The 16,933-nt window shown below is 38.9% G+C and overlaps 1 protein-coding gene across 1 annotated transcript in view; it reads left to right on the top strand.

Moving 5' to 3' along the window:
* The first annotated feature begins 314 nt into the window (after positions 1-314).
* CDC40 (cell division cycle 40) overlaps positions 315-16,933 on the top strand; it is a 38,662-nt gene continuing 22,043 nt past the window's right edge. The window contains exons 1-3 of the mRNA XM_064508871.1: positions 315-563; positions 6,822-6,908; positions 8,551-8,680. Of these exons, the coding sequence (XP_064364941.1) occupies positions 366-563; positions 6,822-6,908; positions 8,551-8,680 (415 nt within the window). The 5' untranslated portion in view covers positions 315-365. The remainder of the gene's footprint in view (positions 564-6,821; positions 6,909-8,550; positions 8,681-16,933) is intronic.

A 16,933-nucleotide genomic window follows, 5' to 3' on the forward strand; every position in this document is an offset into this window, starting at 1 on the left:
GACTCTGGGCAGCCCCGCTCGCTCGTTTCCCCGGCTGGCGGGGCGCCCGGGACGCCCGTGTCCGGCAGGCAGGACAGCAGCGCCCGGCAGCGGCTGCTCCGCGGGGCGTGCGGCCGTTCGTAGTCCCGCCCGGGCGTCCTGAAAGGTTAAACGCCCACAGCAAAGGCAGCGAGAGAGGAAAACGCCCCTTCAGCTACCCGTGTCTCTCACAGAAAACCATAATTTATATTTTTAAAGCGTATTTGAAGTTTTCACGGTCTCCCTTTTAACATGTGGGGCCACCCTCCCATTCCGCCGGCGGGGGGCAGAGGAGCCCGCCGTGGAGCTGCCAGGACCTGCGCGCTCCCGTCATCCCCCGCGCCAAGATGTCGGCGGCGATCGCCGCGCTGGCCTCCTACGGCGGCTCAGACTCGGAGCCAGACTCGGAGCCGGAGGCCGAGGGGGGCCCGGGTGCCGCCGCCGCCGCCGTCCTGCCCAGCCGCGACGCGGTGCTGCACCTCCGCGCGCCCCCCGCCGCCCCGCCCGCCCTGCCCGTCGACTCGGCCCCGGAAGTGGCCGTGAAGGTAGGCGCTGCCTCCCGCCGGCCGCCAGCGCCGGGGAGCCGGGCCGGGCCGGGCCGGGGGGCAGCGCGCCCCCGCCTTGGGGCTGCTGCCGGCCTGCTCCCGGCCGGGGGGACGCTGCCGGCCGCTTCGGCTGGAGGGCCTGCAGCCCGCCCGCCGCGGCAAGGCGGCCCCCTCGGGAGGCTGCGGTGCGCAGGGGGGCGGGGTGTCACACGGCCTGTATGGGTTTTATTATTATTATTATTTTAAACGGTAGCGATTAAGCTTGTTAAAATGTATTACCTCTATGTGAAAGCCGTGCCTTACTTGAAGTTCAACAGATACCCCTGTCTCTTGTTGCCCTGAGTTGGAGATGTACAGTTTTTCTGTGTAGTTTGCCCAGGCGGTGGGGTGAAATTGATACCAGCTGCATAGGCTTAGTGCAACTGAATCCTGGCCTGAAGAGCAGCGTTGAAAGCTGATCGGCATTTCTATTTTCACTCTAGTGTTGCCTCGGAAAACTTCATCTTCCAAACTCAGGACAGGATTGTATTGGCTTATCTTTATGACCCTAAGAAGCAGGGGGAGGTGTTGGGTGGGTTTGGGTTTTTTTTTTTGTTTTTTTTTTTTTTTGGTGTAGACAACTTGTTTCCAATCAAAAGCATGTTATCTTACTTTAGAGAATATTGGTGTAATATCATGCTGCTTCCTGCTGTCCTAAAATGTTTCTTACTTTGTGTCAAAGAGGTGGATACAGTTCTTCATTTTGTTGTTCTCAGATAATATGTGTACTATCACAGATTATCATATTTGCTAGTGCATGTTATTGCATTTATTATATGTGCATTTTATTATTCCTTGAAGTCTAGAAGTGTGTAACTTCTTGATTTGCAGCCTCTGGCAGACCGTCTTGTACAAACTTTGAAAGGAACGCTAATTAATATCTGTAATGTTTTTTGAACGTGAATGATGATAGGTGTTGTTTGTGCTGTTTGCCCTTCTGAGGCTGCTGCAACAGTTTTCCCCTTTGCTGTGTGAGCACGAGTGTTTATGCAGTTACTTGGTGAATGAGATCAGGAAAGTGATGTGGATGAAAAGAAAATCTTTTCAGTTATTTTTCCTTTGGATCTGACCCTCAACCTGGTTCACAGTGTATCTGCATGGGTGCTGTGCCAGCGCAGTTAAGTGCCCGTTGCAGCAGTGGGAACAAGAAGCTGGGGGAGTTAGTTGTGTCAATAGTATGTCCCATTCAAAGTTGTTCACCCAGCTGTGCTCCGAAAGGGGTGTCCACCAATACCTCTAGAACAGGCTCTGTGGCAGGCATTCTGCTGACTGAAATGTTTTATTAAAATCTTGTCTTTCATTTTTGTTTGGAATCACAGATGAGATGCATATAACCAAAAAGATCAATGACTTTAAACTAAGGCTTACTGAATGCACAGCATGCTGGAGCTTCTCCTAGCAGCACAGTCTCCTTTGAGGAGAAACAGATCATTTCTCAGAAGAGCTTTTTTTCCAGACTTGTGCTGTTCAAGAAAGGATTACTGGTCTCAAGCTGATGGACAACATGATCTCAATGCCTCCCAGCCTCCCATGTCTAAAAATGAGTGTCCCACCAAAAAAAAAATGGAAACTTGCCAGTCACCCACTTAGGAATTTTCCTAACTCTTCAGAATTAGAATTTAGCCCTAACTGAACAAATGTAAGAGAAATAATGCTTAAGTGTAGGTCAAAGGGATTCTCTCAATGCTGCATTGGAAATACAGCAGGTCGAGTGAGGAGGAAAGCAGAGTTGCAGTTCATTAGCATCGCTTTTCACTTGTGCAAATGTTGTTTTGACCTGAATAAGGATTGAATACACTTAAATGCATGGATATATATTACCCAAGGGACCAGGAATGGAAATAAGGGAAGAGGAGATGCCATTCTGTAAAAGAAAGGATGGTGAAAAGAGGAGAGGCCAGGAGGGTTAGTCATACAGTATAAATGACTTGTGTGCTGCTTTTTGAGTAGTTGGTGCTTTGCTTTCTAATTCCAATTATTGTACCTGTTTCTGGTTAGTTTACAGTTTCAGCCTGTTTACTTGCACAGACTTTAGGCTTGGATGTACTTTAAGAGGAATAGGTTCCTACCTCTATTAGCAAGGCATAATTATTACCACACTCAGCCACAGCATTTGTTTCTTGGTGTTAGTTAAATGTACTTATCATATATAGCCTTCAGATGCTATTCCAAGCTGTAGTTCTTTATTCTACAAAAATCAGCTTAATTCTTTTCTCTAAATACATCATAAATATAATGGAAAACTATCCTAATGAGTTGTAACTGTGTTTTAAAAGTTGAGAGGATGGCTTTTGTTACACCCTTTTTGTTACGCAAGTCTGCTTGTTATAATTTGCCTGCCGATGATCTTGATGTTAAATTTACTCACAGAAAATAAGATTGAGTTATAATTTTTGGTTATTCCATCCAGTAATACTTTTCTTTCAACTAACTTTAAATAGGAAAGCTGAATTAATTGAAAGTGTAGATTTTTTCTGCTATCCCTCAGCTCCTGTAAAGTGCTGGAAAAATAGCAGTGTCTTAAGGAAGACAATAGAGGAAGAAAGAATGCGGTTCTGGTCCCCTCATCTTGAAAGGGATATATTAGGACTGCAGAAAGTTTGGAGAAGGACAGCAGGGTTGATCACTTCTGTTTGAGGAATTATTGAGCAGGCCAAAACTGGAATAGAGATGATTGAGGTGGAAAGTATGATGGAGATCTACAAAATCATTAAGTGGCATAGAGAGAGGGTTTTGAATATTCACTGCCTCTTCCAGTACAAGAACTATGGGCTAACTAGTAGGAGGTGGATTCAAAACAAACAAAAGGATGAAGCTCTTCGTGAAATAGGCAGTAAGGCTGTTCCTGTGCCAAGGTATGCTGTATGTGCAAAACGTTCACATTGCTACAAGAGTCTGGACAAATGTTTAGAAAAGATCCATTGGAGGGAAGGGGTGCCAGTAAATACACATTTCTTCAAGCTTAGGAAGTCTTCTGAACTGAAAATAGTTGGAGGTTGGGAGAGTGCAGAGAGAGAAGTATCTGCTACGCTTATCTTTTTCTTATTCTCCCTTAGATATTGGGGTATCTTAAGGCTGTTGTTTTCTTTTCTTTGGAGAGTGGATAGGTACCTGTCTAGTTAGTCAAGTTATGTTCATCAAGGCTAATTTAGGTTGTCCTGTTTTTCTTCACAGGTTGTGTTTTCTTGGACCTTTGATCCTTCTTGATTTTTCTCTTCTGCACCTTTTTCAGTGGCGTATATCTTACCGGATATGAGGTGCTAATATGGCCACTATATTTCAGTTGAGCTCTTCTTAACAATGCTGAGGAAAGCAGAGAGAAGATATGTAGAGCTGAAGTTTACGGAGTAGTTTATTATGTCTTTCAAGAAAGCCATATTCAGTAAAACATTACTTTCTGAAAACTTTCTTCTCTTTCAGGTTATATGGGGTTTATATCTTCAAGTGTCTCCTTTAATAATACTGCAACATGCCAAAAAGCACATTTTCATGCCATCTCTGAGTTGCAACAAACACAGGTTGCCTCTGCCAGTTCCACAGCTGAAGCTTTTACCTGGTTGTTTTCACTGTGTGCAGAGGAGGGGGCCTGTGATCGTGAAGTTTGTTCTTCTCACAAAAAAGCAAGCCGCAATGCAGATAGCTCAGCCTTTTCTAAAACGAGTGGTGGACTAGATTAATGATGGCTGGTCTTGATGCTATACGTTTTTAATGTTTCCGTTACTGCCAGTCTTGCAGTGGTGTTCAAACCAACATTTATCGTATGTTGACTAAAAATCAGGAGTTCAGACATGTTCAAATTGTTAGTAGATAGCTAAAAGTGAAATGGCATAGTGAAAAGATAGCTTTGATGTGTTTCAGCAGCATATTTAACATCATCATTCGATGCGCAAATACATGGACTCATGAGTAAGGCTGGAGGTCTTGGGCAGTGTAACTCTGATAAACACAACATGCGCTTCAACTTCAGGGCTCAGTGGTTTTCACAAAGAGAGAATGTGCCTGTGGTGGTCGAGGAGCGAACATACTGTGCGACTTCCAAGTGACTCAGCACTGTGCCACTGACGTTGAAGTAGAACCAGAATTGCTGTAATCATCCTGCAGAGGATTGGCTTTCGCAGCACAATCTGTTTCTCTTCTCAATCACCAAATGGCATATAATAGGGCTTAACAGGGAGAAAAGAGGAAGAATAGAACTGCAAAATTCTTGGCATTTTTGCAGAATTAGATATCTGTCTTCTTCAGTTTAAAGTACAGGAAAAAAACCTATGTCTTAATTTGAAGTAATTGATAACTGTTTAAATTTCACTGACAATTGGTAAGATAAATGTTGCCATATTGTCATTGACACTAATTTTTACTTTTCAAAATTAAAAGGCTGGTTGATAAGATGTGAAATCTCTCCTGAAGAGCAAGCAGTATGATGCAACTTGAAAAAGTTGTCTGTGGAAAATGTCCTTAGGTCATGGAGCTGTGAAAGAAAATACAAGCGTATAGGTAATACAGGTTGGGAAACGGTTTCGGTGCGCTCCTATTCTAGTGGGGGGGGGGGTTGTTGCTAAATGACTGGATTAGGCCTGCTGTGCTGTTCCCAGGCAAGTTCATAGTGTATGAAAGTCAGGGCTGCGAATGTACCACTAGCCGTTGTCATCCTAGCCTAATGAATTGGAAAGATCGTGTGATGAGAGAAATGAGGTCAGTCAAAGAGTTGGCAGCACTAAGGGCTCAAGCAAGAGCAGTGCAATGTCTGGACCTGCCTGTTAAAATAATATATAGTGAGAATAAAGCTTTCTAGTTGAGCTTACAATTCTGCTAAGATGGTATGTTAAAAACAATTGATAGGATTGCTGATGTCATTGTCTTTTGCGAACCCCCCTCCGCCTTTTTTGAGGCAGTTTTAACCAAACATAATCAGATAATAAGCCAAAGATCTTTATTCTATAAATAGATACTGATTTTTTTTCTTCCTGTGTTCTAGAAAATCTTGCATACCTACACACATTTGTTTATAATTGACCTGCTTCTGAATTAGTAAAAAAGAGCTTCTGGGCATGGCATGCCAGAGAATAGCCAACAATGTTAAACAGGTACAGAACATGCCATTTTGCTCTTTCAAGATACTAAATACAGAAGATGAATGAGTTTGAGGTAATTTTTTATTAAAGATGTGTCTACTAAAATTTGATCCTCTGTTGTAACACTTCCTTCTGTGGATTGCAGTTGCATTTGGAAGTTTCCATTGTCTGTAAGCATTAAACATTGATGCTAGATAACTTTTTCAGTATAATTATTTGGAATTGTATCAATATATAAGCACATTATAAATCCCTTTTGAAAGAGCATTTATTCTGGAATAAGAGCGTAGGAAGCAGCACCAGTATAATGCAGCAAAATAACATTCTCCTTTGTGTAACTGAGCCCTTAACTTAAAAATGTAGTGTCAATTTAGAATCCATGTACCTGAGCTTTTGTAGAGCTCTTTGAAACTGGGTTGTTCTGAGCACTGCCGCCAAATCCGCTGTTTCTTTCTCGTCTTGTCTGTCCTCTGCTTCAGCTGTGTGTGACCTTCTGCATTTTTCTCATGGAGTCATTTTAGAAGTTACTCTTTTGGTTAGCCCCTCTTTCATGTTCCTTCAACTATCAAGTTAAATTTTTGTCATGACAGGCTTGAAAATGCTTTTAAAACCTGAAACTGAGTTGTATTTATACCCTTTGGTAAAGATTTAGAGATAAGGGTTTGTTGGACTCTCTAACCTCACTGTGCTATACATACACTTGCTCTTTTAAAATTCTAGTATTTTTTCCAAATATCCTGCAAAGCAGTTACCTTAGACTTCTGCTTTCTACTTCTTGTAGAAATACAGCTTTCATACTTGGATATTAAATGGGTGACCATTTTAACTGATTCTTTTTTGCAAGATAGGTTTTCAGACATCCTCAAAAAAAAGTTTGCCTCTAGTCTTGCTATGATTTTTAAAGTATGTACATGAAATCTTTAAAAAAAAAAATCCAAATGAATATTAGATTCAGTTTTTCAGTGAATGCTCAACGTTGTTTTTGTAATTGTTTTAATAAATAGAAATTTGGCCAAGTTACTGTTTTCCTTCCCAGTCCTAAAAATGTCAATTTAAAGAAAAAAACTAATTTGATCTGAAATTGAGTTAATGTAATATTTAAAAGTATATGTAAAAATGTTTTGTTAACATGCCTGTTTTATTTTAGGAAGATGTGGAAACAGGAGTCCACCTTGATCCTGCTATCAAGGAAGTTCAATACAATCCCACTTATGATACCATGTTTGCCCCTGAGGTAAGATATTAGACCAGAAATGTATTATGCTTAAAGGGAAGAGGTTCCATTAGTCTAATATGAAATTCAAATAAGATGTATCTTCTTTTGGATGCTTGCTATATTTAGGATTATAGTTTGGGCAAACTGAGAAAAGATAATATAGAGGTGTGCTGATGGTGTTTTTATATGCTTGAATTTTAATATTCTTTGCATAAAGCTGTTCTGAGAGAAGCATCTTGACATGTTTATCAAAAATAGAGCTAAAAATTTAAAAATCAAACTTGGAAGATAGCATAAAAGTATTCAGTAAGACATTAACTGCATGAAAATAGTCTTACTATTTTCACATTTTTGCTACGTACTCAGCATGCTCCTTAGATCAAAATGAATGGTTGTAAGATGACTTGTGGATACATGGCTTGCAAGAAGAGAATTTAAAATTAAAATCTAAGTACTATCAGTAGAACTCTATTCACATCAATCATATTTAAGTATTTTAGTAACCAATGTTATTCTAAATGTACGTGGTGTAAAACCATTTACACTGAAATTGGTCAGCCTGATGCAGTGTGAACCGCTTTCTATTTTAATTTAACTGACAGGCTAGCTGAAAGAATAAAAATAGCTGTTCAAGCATTTAACTTTTCTCGGTATTTGACTTCTTTGTACAGTTTGTCTAGAGTTAGATCAGGGGTTAGTGTTCCAGATAGACAGAGGCTGGTTAGTTCCATAAATTGTTCATGCTGTCTAAGGTGACCCTGTGTCAGTATGAAATTCTTACATTCATTGTGCTTTATGTTTAAAGAAAACCTTTTGTGGAACCACGTAAACAGGCCTTTTCAAAGCAAACTTACATTTTTGCGACTTTAGGCAGGCCATATCAAACCCATAAGATGTGTGAGCAAAAGACTGGTTTCAGACTTACCATAGTGGTAAGTGAACTTACTGTGGTGTTATAAATGTTTCAGTTAGGGAAACCCAATGTGGGACAGTCAGGTGTCTGTGAACTTTATTGACAAGCACAGTTATGATTAAATTCAGTTTGATGTTATTCTCAGCATATTGTATTTATTTGCACTCACTGTTCAGATACCTTCTTTCCCTTATCCATGGTAAGGTCAGGAAGACTTTGGGCATTTGTCCTCTTGCGAGAGGAAAGGCAAGGCAGGGTTTCATAACTGCTTTTTCTGCAATAATGCAGCAAGTCCCCTAACAGCTTTTTACGTGCACAAAACTGTTGTTAGCTCTGTAATTTCCGTATTAGCTACAAGATTTTCGTAGGACTTAATTTCTCCTTCTCCTGCTTACAAGAGATAATACACTTTTGTCTTTTCTTTTAAATATGCTTGTATTGATCACGTACTGAATAGGAGTCTTTTGTGTCAAGTAATTGCTATTGATTTGTCCTCTCTACCGGTAATATAGGCTAGAAAGTTCAATCGTGAAACTGGCTGTTCAAAGCAATAAAAGACTAAGAAGTTTATTCAGTAGTCATAAAGAAAAAGAAAAAGAAAGCTGAAGTCACTTTGTATTACCATTTTTGAAACACAAACCATTCTTTCTCTCTCACTCACTCTTTCTCTTTAATAAAATAATGCACACATATATAGATATAAAGTTAGTAATTCTGATATACTTTCTTTTAACATTATTGATGTAGTTTGGACCAGAAAACCCATTTAGGACTCAGCAAATGGCTGCACCTAGAAATATGCTTTCTGGATATGCAGAACCAGCTCACATCAATGACTTCATGTTCGAACAACAAAGAAGAACATTTGTAACCTACGGTAAGTTCTTAACAGTGATATTCACCTCCATTTTTATTATGCCCAGATTTGACAAAATAAGGTGTTCTTTATAGAACAGTTAATAGGACTTCAAGTTCTATAACTGGCTGTTTAGTAGTGTTATTAAAATTGGGAAAAGCCTTTGAGAATCTGTACAGCTGTATGTCATAGTATTTATTTGGGAAATCTCATGTGGTAATTCCCTCTGAAACTGTAATCAAATATATGAGCTCCTACCAAACCACTTTTAATTAAGGCTTCTATTAGTTGCGTCAGTGTAGAAAACAAAAAATCAAAATCTCACCCGCTAATATAACAAATAACTGTAGATCTGTTATGCAAATTGATTCTTGAGGTAACTTTCAGAAAGCTAAAATAAAGTGCCTTTCTGAAGTATCAGGTTCTTCACAGAAGTTGCCTTTCTAGATACATGCTGAATGAATGGGAATCACAGAAAGTGGGTGTACCTCTGCTGAAAATACTGCATGTGCAAAGTCACTGAAGCACGCAGCCTCAGAAGAAGCCTTATGAGAAGGTTTAAGTGTTTGCTAGAGCTTTTCCTTTCCCCAGAGGTGTGTCTCCATAGGGGTAGTTATTATAGTTGCTTCTTTTTTATCTCAAAAAAACTTCTCTTCACTTATAAATAGTTGTATTTGAAAAATGAAACATTTGAGTTTGGGGGAGACTTGCATTTCAAACAAACTTACTATGAATTCTAAGAAAAAACAGATTTTCTTATTAGGAAAATGTGGAAAGACTATGGTTTCTAAGAAATCTTTGGGCTATGTTTGCAAGAATGAAACCACCATGTATTGACATGTAACACCAGTTAATTTTTCTCATGTGTTTTACCATAAGCCTTGTGCTCATGCTCTTAACCACATGCACGCACGCTCACTCTCGCACTAGCTCTTGCGCATGCACTCTCTCTCGTTCTCTCTCTTTCATCACTTTATAACCTTCAAATTCAGTCTGCTATGCAAATTCTGATACTACCTGTGCAAATTATAAAGTGTGTCAATGCTCAACTTTTTGCACAGCAGACTTGCAATTTTCTTTTTTATCTATATTTACATTCAAAAGACCACTCCCTCACATTCTCATACCTCAAAATCACCTCCCCACACATGATTCCCTTAACTGCATTAGGGCTGTATGCATGCATGAATTCACTTGGTGCGTTCTGTAATGCAAAAGGTTGGGACTTTATTGCTAACATGTGGGAAGCAGGTATTAAATGAAACCTGCATGAAAAATTACCTAAAATCTGAGACTTTAACATCCTCAGTTTCTCTTCAGGTTTGATTACAGGTTTTCTTGTAAATGTTACACTTTGAAATGGGTTTAAGATGGGTTTTTCTTTTGCACAGTTTTAGGTAATAGGTACTTCTCACTGAGCTGCCAGGACGTGGAATGTCATCAGAAAAATATAGATATTAAGAAATGGATGTTTACTTTTATAGCATAACTGTAACTTATTTCTCTGCAATTTTAACATTAGAATTTGGTAGACAATATGGATCTAGGAACCTGTTCAGGATCTGAATAGACAGGTTCGTTTTGTTCAGTGAAACTGTGTGTTGCACTGTGTGTTGTGTGTTTGTTGTTTTTTTTTCTTTTTGTGAAGGCATTAGATATATATTGGAAAGAAGGGTCTGCAGGCAAATAGCGTTTGATTTTTTTTGTTTGCAAAATTTAGTTTGAGGGAAGATAGAACTACTACTCAAAGCCTACTCAAAGCTTCTGCTGCTGGTTTATCATCAATGTGTAGCAACTGCCTTAAATACTGTGTTACAAGAGAGTATGAAAATGTATTTTCAAGACTGAGAATACTGGTGACTGCAATTATCACATTCAGCTTTCTAGAAGTGTTCAGTAGATAATGACCTGGATACAGTGAGAATGGAGCTGTGAAAAGGCTGTACTAGGCAGTTTAAACTGCAAGAACTAGCTCTGAGAAGCTGAAGTTCAAGCTAGAAGATGCAGTAATGAGCATGATATCTTGGCTTGCTAGCAAGTCTGTTGTGAGCTGTTAAAAACATCATTCATTTAAGTTGTCAAAAAGTTGTCTGTTAAAAAATTCAATATTCTCTTTTTCATTTTGGAAGGAGGTGATAAATATCTTCTTGGAAAAGACCAGCAAGTATAAAAGTACCAATATAATTGCTAGGCATAAATCTAATTCATACATGTTTTTAATGGCTAATTAAGTTTTAGCATATTGGAAGAACAGAAAGTTAATCTCTTAATTGAAAGCTGCAGATCTGGAGACCTTTGGCCACAGTTAGGCTGTTTAGCCGCATTGTGCTATGATAGGAGGTCTCAAGCAAATCTGCAATGGTTAGCATTTTGATAACCAGTAACTATAAATGAAGATCAAGTGTGATACAAGAGAGGGAGGTTGGTAGCAGAGATCATGTAAAATAGCTTAACTGCTGCTGAGCCTCTGCACCTTCAAATCGAAATTTGTCTTGTTTCAAAAGAAAAAAAGAAAAGAAAAAGTTTTATATATCATCTTAAAAATTAATACATATTCAATTAGAAACCTATATATTAATCACAAACAAAACTCAACTATTTTTGTGGTACAGAGTCTTCCCTATCTATTTCTCTTGCAGTAAGTATTTTCTGTCAAAAGTACTCTTTCTGTCTGATGCTTGGATAGATCAGAACACCCATGCTGGAGCTGACTCAGGGTCATTCTAGGCCTAGGCGAGTGGGCAGCAATGGATGCCTAAGGAGAAATAGAAGAACAGCACAAACAGTGATATGTCTGAGTATTTTTCTAATATGCAGTCTCATGGCCAGGGGCAATGTCTCTGTATTAACTTTCATTGAATCTGTATTTTCTTTGACAAATTTGTCTAGTTGCTTCTTGAACCCCATAAATTTTCTGCTGCCTACCAGCACCTTGTGTGAGGAAGTACCTCTGTTTTGAATTTATTGAACTTGCAGCCTTCTAGTTTCACTTGATATCCACAAATCTGTAATGTTGGAAGAAACAACAAGCAATCATTTCTTATTCACCATTTCTGTGTTATTCATTATTTTATAGAACTTAGCCATAGGTTCATTTCTGTCATTTTTTTTTCCACCTGAAAAGCTCTTGGTCAATTTTGTTGCTCCTCCATTGAAGCCTTTCCATGCCTCTGGGCGTGCTTGTCTGTGCTAGTTCTACTATCGCATTCTCAAGATGAAGAGCACAGCTGTACACAGTATTTAGCATGAAATCTCCCTATGAATCTCTTCTGTGGCTTGATGGACAGGGAGGCTAGGAATTAAGTTCCTAGGAATTCTTAAGTCTAGATACACTTTTCTTTACCACCTTGAACAACTTGGTATCAGCTAGTTGCTCCCTTTTTCCAGATTATTTATCAGTGTGTTGTACAGCATGAGCCTAAGCATGGATCCACCAGTGACTTTCCTGCACTGTTGAAACCAGCCATTGTTTTACTATCTTTTAATAAATTAACTATGTGAAGACCTCTGTGTTATACTGGGCATCTTAGGGGTTTTTTGTTTGTTTATATCTTTTTTTGTCTTTGAGGCATTCAACATCAACCGGGTTTCCATCATCCGTATGATTCTTGCCTAACAAATATTCTGGAGTTTTTGTCATTTTAAGTCCCCTGTAGAGAAAGCTGTGTTGGCTGTTCTCCTGCACTATATAACGCTTATCCAAGAGCCTGCTAATTGTTTTCTGTATTACAGTTTCTACGGCATTATGCCTGCAAATGTCAAGCTGGTTGACCTGCGGTTCCCCAAGCTGGTTGACCTGCAGTTCCCCAGACCTCCTCTGAAGCATCTCTTAAAAGTTGGCATCACACTTGATATGTTGCATTTCTGTCATACTGAGGTGACATTAGGCAAGAGTTTATGCACCGCGGTTCAGCTTTAGTTCTCTTGGATGAATACCATCTGGTCCTGGTGATTTGTTACCATTCATCTGTCTGTTTGTTTAGTCTCCTGACATTTCACTTTGAGACAGATATTTTGTCATGTTACCCATAAAGAAAGGTTCTAGCACAGGATCCTCCCCAAGCTCCTCTATAATGAACATGTGTTTAAAAAAAATCCCTTTTTTATTTGCTATGTTGCTGTCTTTTCTGAGCACTCTTTTCATTCCTTGATCATCTATTGGCCTTACATCCTGTCTGGCATGCTTTCTGCTCTTGAGGCTTTTGACAAAAGGTTAATGTGTTACTTCTTATACCTTATGTGATTTGCTCCTTTTTTTTTTTTTTTTTTTTTTTTTTTTTTTTTTTTTTTTTTTTTTTTTTTGACTGCTTTATTGTGGATTTTACTTTCAGTCTGCCGGAGTTTGATTCTTTGTATTTTCCATACTTGGATGCAACTTCAGGTCTGTGAAGAATACTTCCTTATTTCTAATAGCTTCTCTTTACATGCTGTTCAGCTGTGCTCACTTCCTTCTGGTCTCTTTAAAGTCTTCTTTTGATAGCTGGCAGGCAGTAGTTCTTTTTCTCCAACATAGTGTCTTTATTTAAAGTGTCCCTGCTTTCAGAAAAGGCTTTGCCCTTTGTTGCTTACTTTCCATTCTTTTTAAAATCTTCCTCACTTTATATAGCCCTCCTGTTTTGATAGTATGATGATTGTAGTAAATGTTTTTGTCTTTCTTTGCTTCCTCAAAAATGTTGATTCATACTATATTATAGTCACTGTTAACACATGAATCAGGTTAACACATAAATCAGGTTTTCTCCAATGCTCAATGGTTTCTTTTCTTGTGAATCTCTAACACGACTGCTTCATAGGGCAGGTATGTTTTCTAAGAATGCTGTTTTCATCACATCTTGATGCAAGACTTGCACAGTGTGCTACAAGGAGGTGACTAAAATATCTCATTGTTACTATGCTTCTTTCCTTAGCACCTGTCTAATCTCCTTTACCATTTCATGGGTTTTGCTTCTTTTCTGGCTGAGCAGTAGTAACAGAGCAGTGGCAACTGTACTTTCCCCTGCTTAAACCTGGAATTTCAATCCAAAGGATTCTCTAATGCTTGTTAACACTATTAACTTGTTATTCTGATTTGTCTATAAGCTTTCCTCAGCATATAGCATGTTTTTCCCCATTGATTTCATCACCGTTTACTTCCATGTGCTTTCTACCTGGTGACAGTCTGACTTCTTTCCAATTATGTCAATATTACCTTACAAATTATGTTAGTTTCTTGACTTGAAGCATGATATTCAAATTTCACTGTATACTATTTTTAACTTTTACCATTTTTATATGCATGTTCGGGTTTTCTGCTTCTCTGCCCTCAATATAAATGGGACTCTGTGCTTATTGCTCTCACTGTTATCTGAGTTTTCAAATTTCTGTGCTATCTTTTGCTTGAGGATATGGCATTCTTAGGATGGAGTGTCATTCCAAATTGCTTATTTTTCTTTACTGTTGTCTTTCCCCAACTATTTAATCGAGAAGCACTCTTTGAACCTTCTGTGTACACGCAGCCTTTTTAATCTAGACAAAACCTACCCATTTTGCAAAGATGCCCTTTATTCTGGAAGTTTGGAGTTGACACAAGCATTGCAGAGGTTTTCAAGCATGTGGTTAAAGATCTGCAGCTCCTCTTTGCAACAGACAATCTCTTGAGAACAAGCTGCCCTTCCAGAATATATTTTCTACAAATTCAGAAATACCTTAGCCTTAATTGAGTCACTGTGGTACTGTCTGTCTGGTCATGGAAACTGAAGAAGTGTTGAATGCGGACTTCAGCTCTCTGAGATCAACCAGACTTCAGCTTCCTTATTAAGAATGTCTCTGATACCAGCACTAGAAGTGGTCAGATATCTACTACTGTCTCTTTATTCTTTGTCTAGGATACAAAACATATAATATATAAAAGGAGAAGCCAAGCCTTAAATGGGTCTGCTGGTTCTCCATTTTTTTCATAATGGTGGACCCTTAAATTGTTGGGGTTTTTTTTTAACTCTGGAAGATGTTGTGAACCCTTGTATTCTGGATACAAACCTGCTTTTCTTGTTGTCTTTGACTCCGTAGAAGTAGTCAAGGGACACACAGATCCTGTACCTGTAGACAACACCTTGAAAACCAGTCATCTAGTCAAATCTCTGAGTTGTCACAATTATTTCAAGATCATTCCTGATGCACTTGTCTGCCTTATTTTTATACCATCTACCTAAATACTCTATTTGTGGGGGGGGTTTTCACTAGTATGATAGTTAAGATTTTATTGATACCACCCTGAAACTTCTTTGCTGCATATTCAGACTACTTTTCATTTTCCCTTCATCAGCCCAATCAAACCATGAATCATGGTTGTCTTTAGTATTTTGCATATTGAAAACTACCTTTGGGGCCATCCATTTCCCCCCTGCTGTCCCTCCTCAGCTCTTTAAACTGAAAAACATGTTTTTTCAGTCTTCTCTTCTGTGTGCCCTCCCTCAAACAAATTATCTATTTTGTCACACTCAATTTTTCCTCTAGCTTTTTTTTAATATATTGCCTAAAACTGGACGTAGTATTCTGCATGGAGCCTTTCTAGCACTGTTCAATGTTTCACATACAGTTTTTCCTCTTTAAAAAAATCTCAGATTTCTCTTTTCCTTTTTTTCTCAACAGTGTCAAACTGACTTGCTAAGTTTATGACCCACTACTAACCAGCATTGCATCTGCAATCATAGGTAGTCTGCCCAGCTTTGAATCTACTGATGCAAGGCAATCTCGCCAGGCAGTCTCCCTATATCGTTACAGCTATTAAAGAGAAGGCTTTCTCTCTAGAAAAAGAAGTTTTTCTCCACAAGCTGCCATGCTATAAATGGCCAGAAGCCGAACTGGCATTATTCTTGTTGTATTATACTCCTTGGAGCATGGCCTAAAAGACCAGGAAATCCTGAAATGCAAACATTTGTTCTTCTGTATCTGCACCCTCAGCAGAAGCAGCCTCTTTCCTTGAAAATACCTTTTTGAGCTCTGTCCTGAACAAAAGCAGTATGCTCTTAATTATGTGAGCATATATAGACCTCCAGTGTAAAGGGGAATTATGGATAATTTTTTACAAGCTGCACGCAAACTGTTCATGAATATGGTAGAAAAATCATTTTATCTCTTTCAGCCTTAATACTCATGCTGGAAGTGGACTGCTGTTCTGCAAATGCTTCATTCATGCACCATTATAGTATTTTAAAACCTTTCCTTCACAAGACATTAATGTCCTATTAAATAATAAACAGTCGTCTGTCCATGAATCTCAAAGCTCTTTATGAATATTCAGAAACTTGGCTATAACAGCATTTGTTCATCTCTAAAACTGATATTTCAGAGCTTAAAATGATGCTGTTGAGTTGGAAATTGTGCTTCTGATTTTTTTTTCCACCTACTCATGTTACATGCAACAGCTACAGTCACTATTGCTTCTCACAATTGTAGACATTTTATTTCCCGATTACTTTGATTCTCCTGAGAGGCCAGTTCAGTCAGGATCAGTTGGTCCAGCTATATTGTTTCCCATACCTGAGCTACCTTGAGTCTCTTTACACTGCAGTGCATGGTTTGCTGTAAACCTATTTTAATTAGCTGTCGTTCTGGAATGTGCACCAAAGTTCTGATTATTTAACCAACCCTTTTCAGATGCACTGAAGTTATGGGTGTAGGTGGAATTGTACCTTTCCTTGCTAGAATATAGCATGAAGTCTCTACCTCCTGAATAAAGCCAAAGGAGACGTAGGAGTCGGGGCACATTACATGGCATACCAGCTGAGCAAGATAAAAGCAAGCTGTCTTTTGCAGCTGCGTTTAGGAGTCTCAGCCAGAGAAGAAAAGATTCTCTTTCACATACCACTAGAAAGTAGAAATTGTTCCGAGCTTTTCTATGAGAATGATGCTGGACCAAATTCAATCCAGCTATAAGAAGTCTCAGCTTCCACGGGAAACTGTGCTTGGCCCAGGGGCCCTATTCATTAGAATACTGTCCCTCTTTTACAAGTACCAAGCAAATAGAGTCCTAGAGACTGTGTCAGTACAGTTGGAGGACAAATAAACCACTGTATTGATTTTGACATAAATCCAAAGTAATATCTCTCTGTCGTTAACAGAAACCTTGTAGTTTGGAAAAAGAAATCACTGAAATACTGGCTTAATAAAAGCAGGCAGTTAAATTAGTGAAAGTCTAATTGCAGTGTCTGTCAGTCTGGTTATCCATGAAAGTAAGTTTTAATAATAATCTAGAATAAGTTTTTTGTTGTTTGGCTTAAGTGTACCAGGAATTTA

Source organism: Dromaius novaehollandiae, chromosome 3 (genome assembly GCF_036370855.1).
Source record: "Dromaius novaehollandiae isolate bDroNov1 chromosome 3, bDroNov1.hap1, whole genome shotgun sequence".
In the NCBI taxonomy this organism is placed as follows: domain Eukaryota; kingdom Metazoa; phylum Chordata; class Aves; order Casuariiformes; family Dromaiidae; genus Dromaius; species Dromaius novaehollandiae.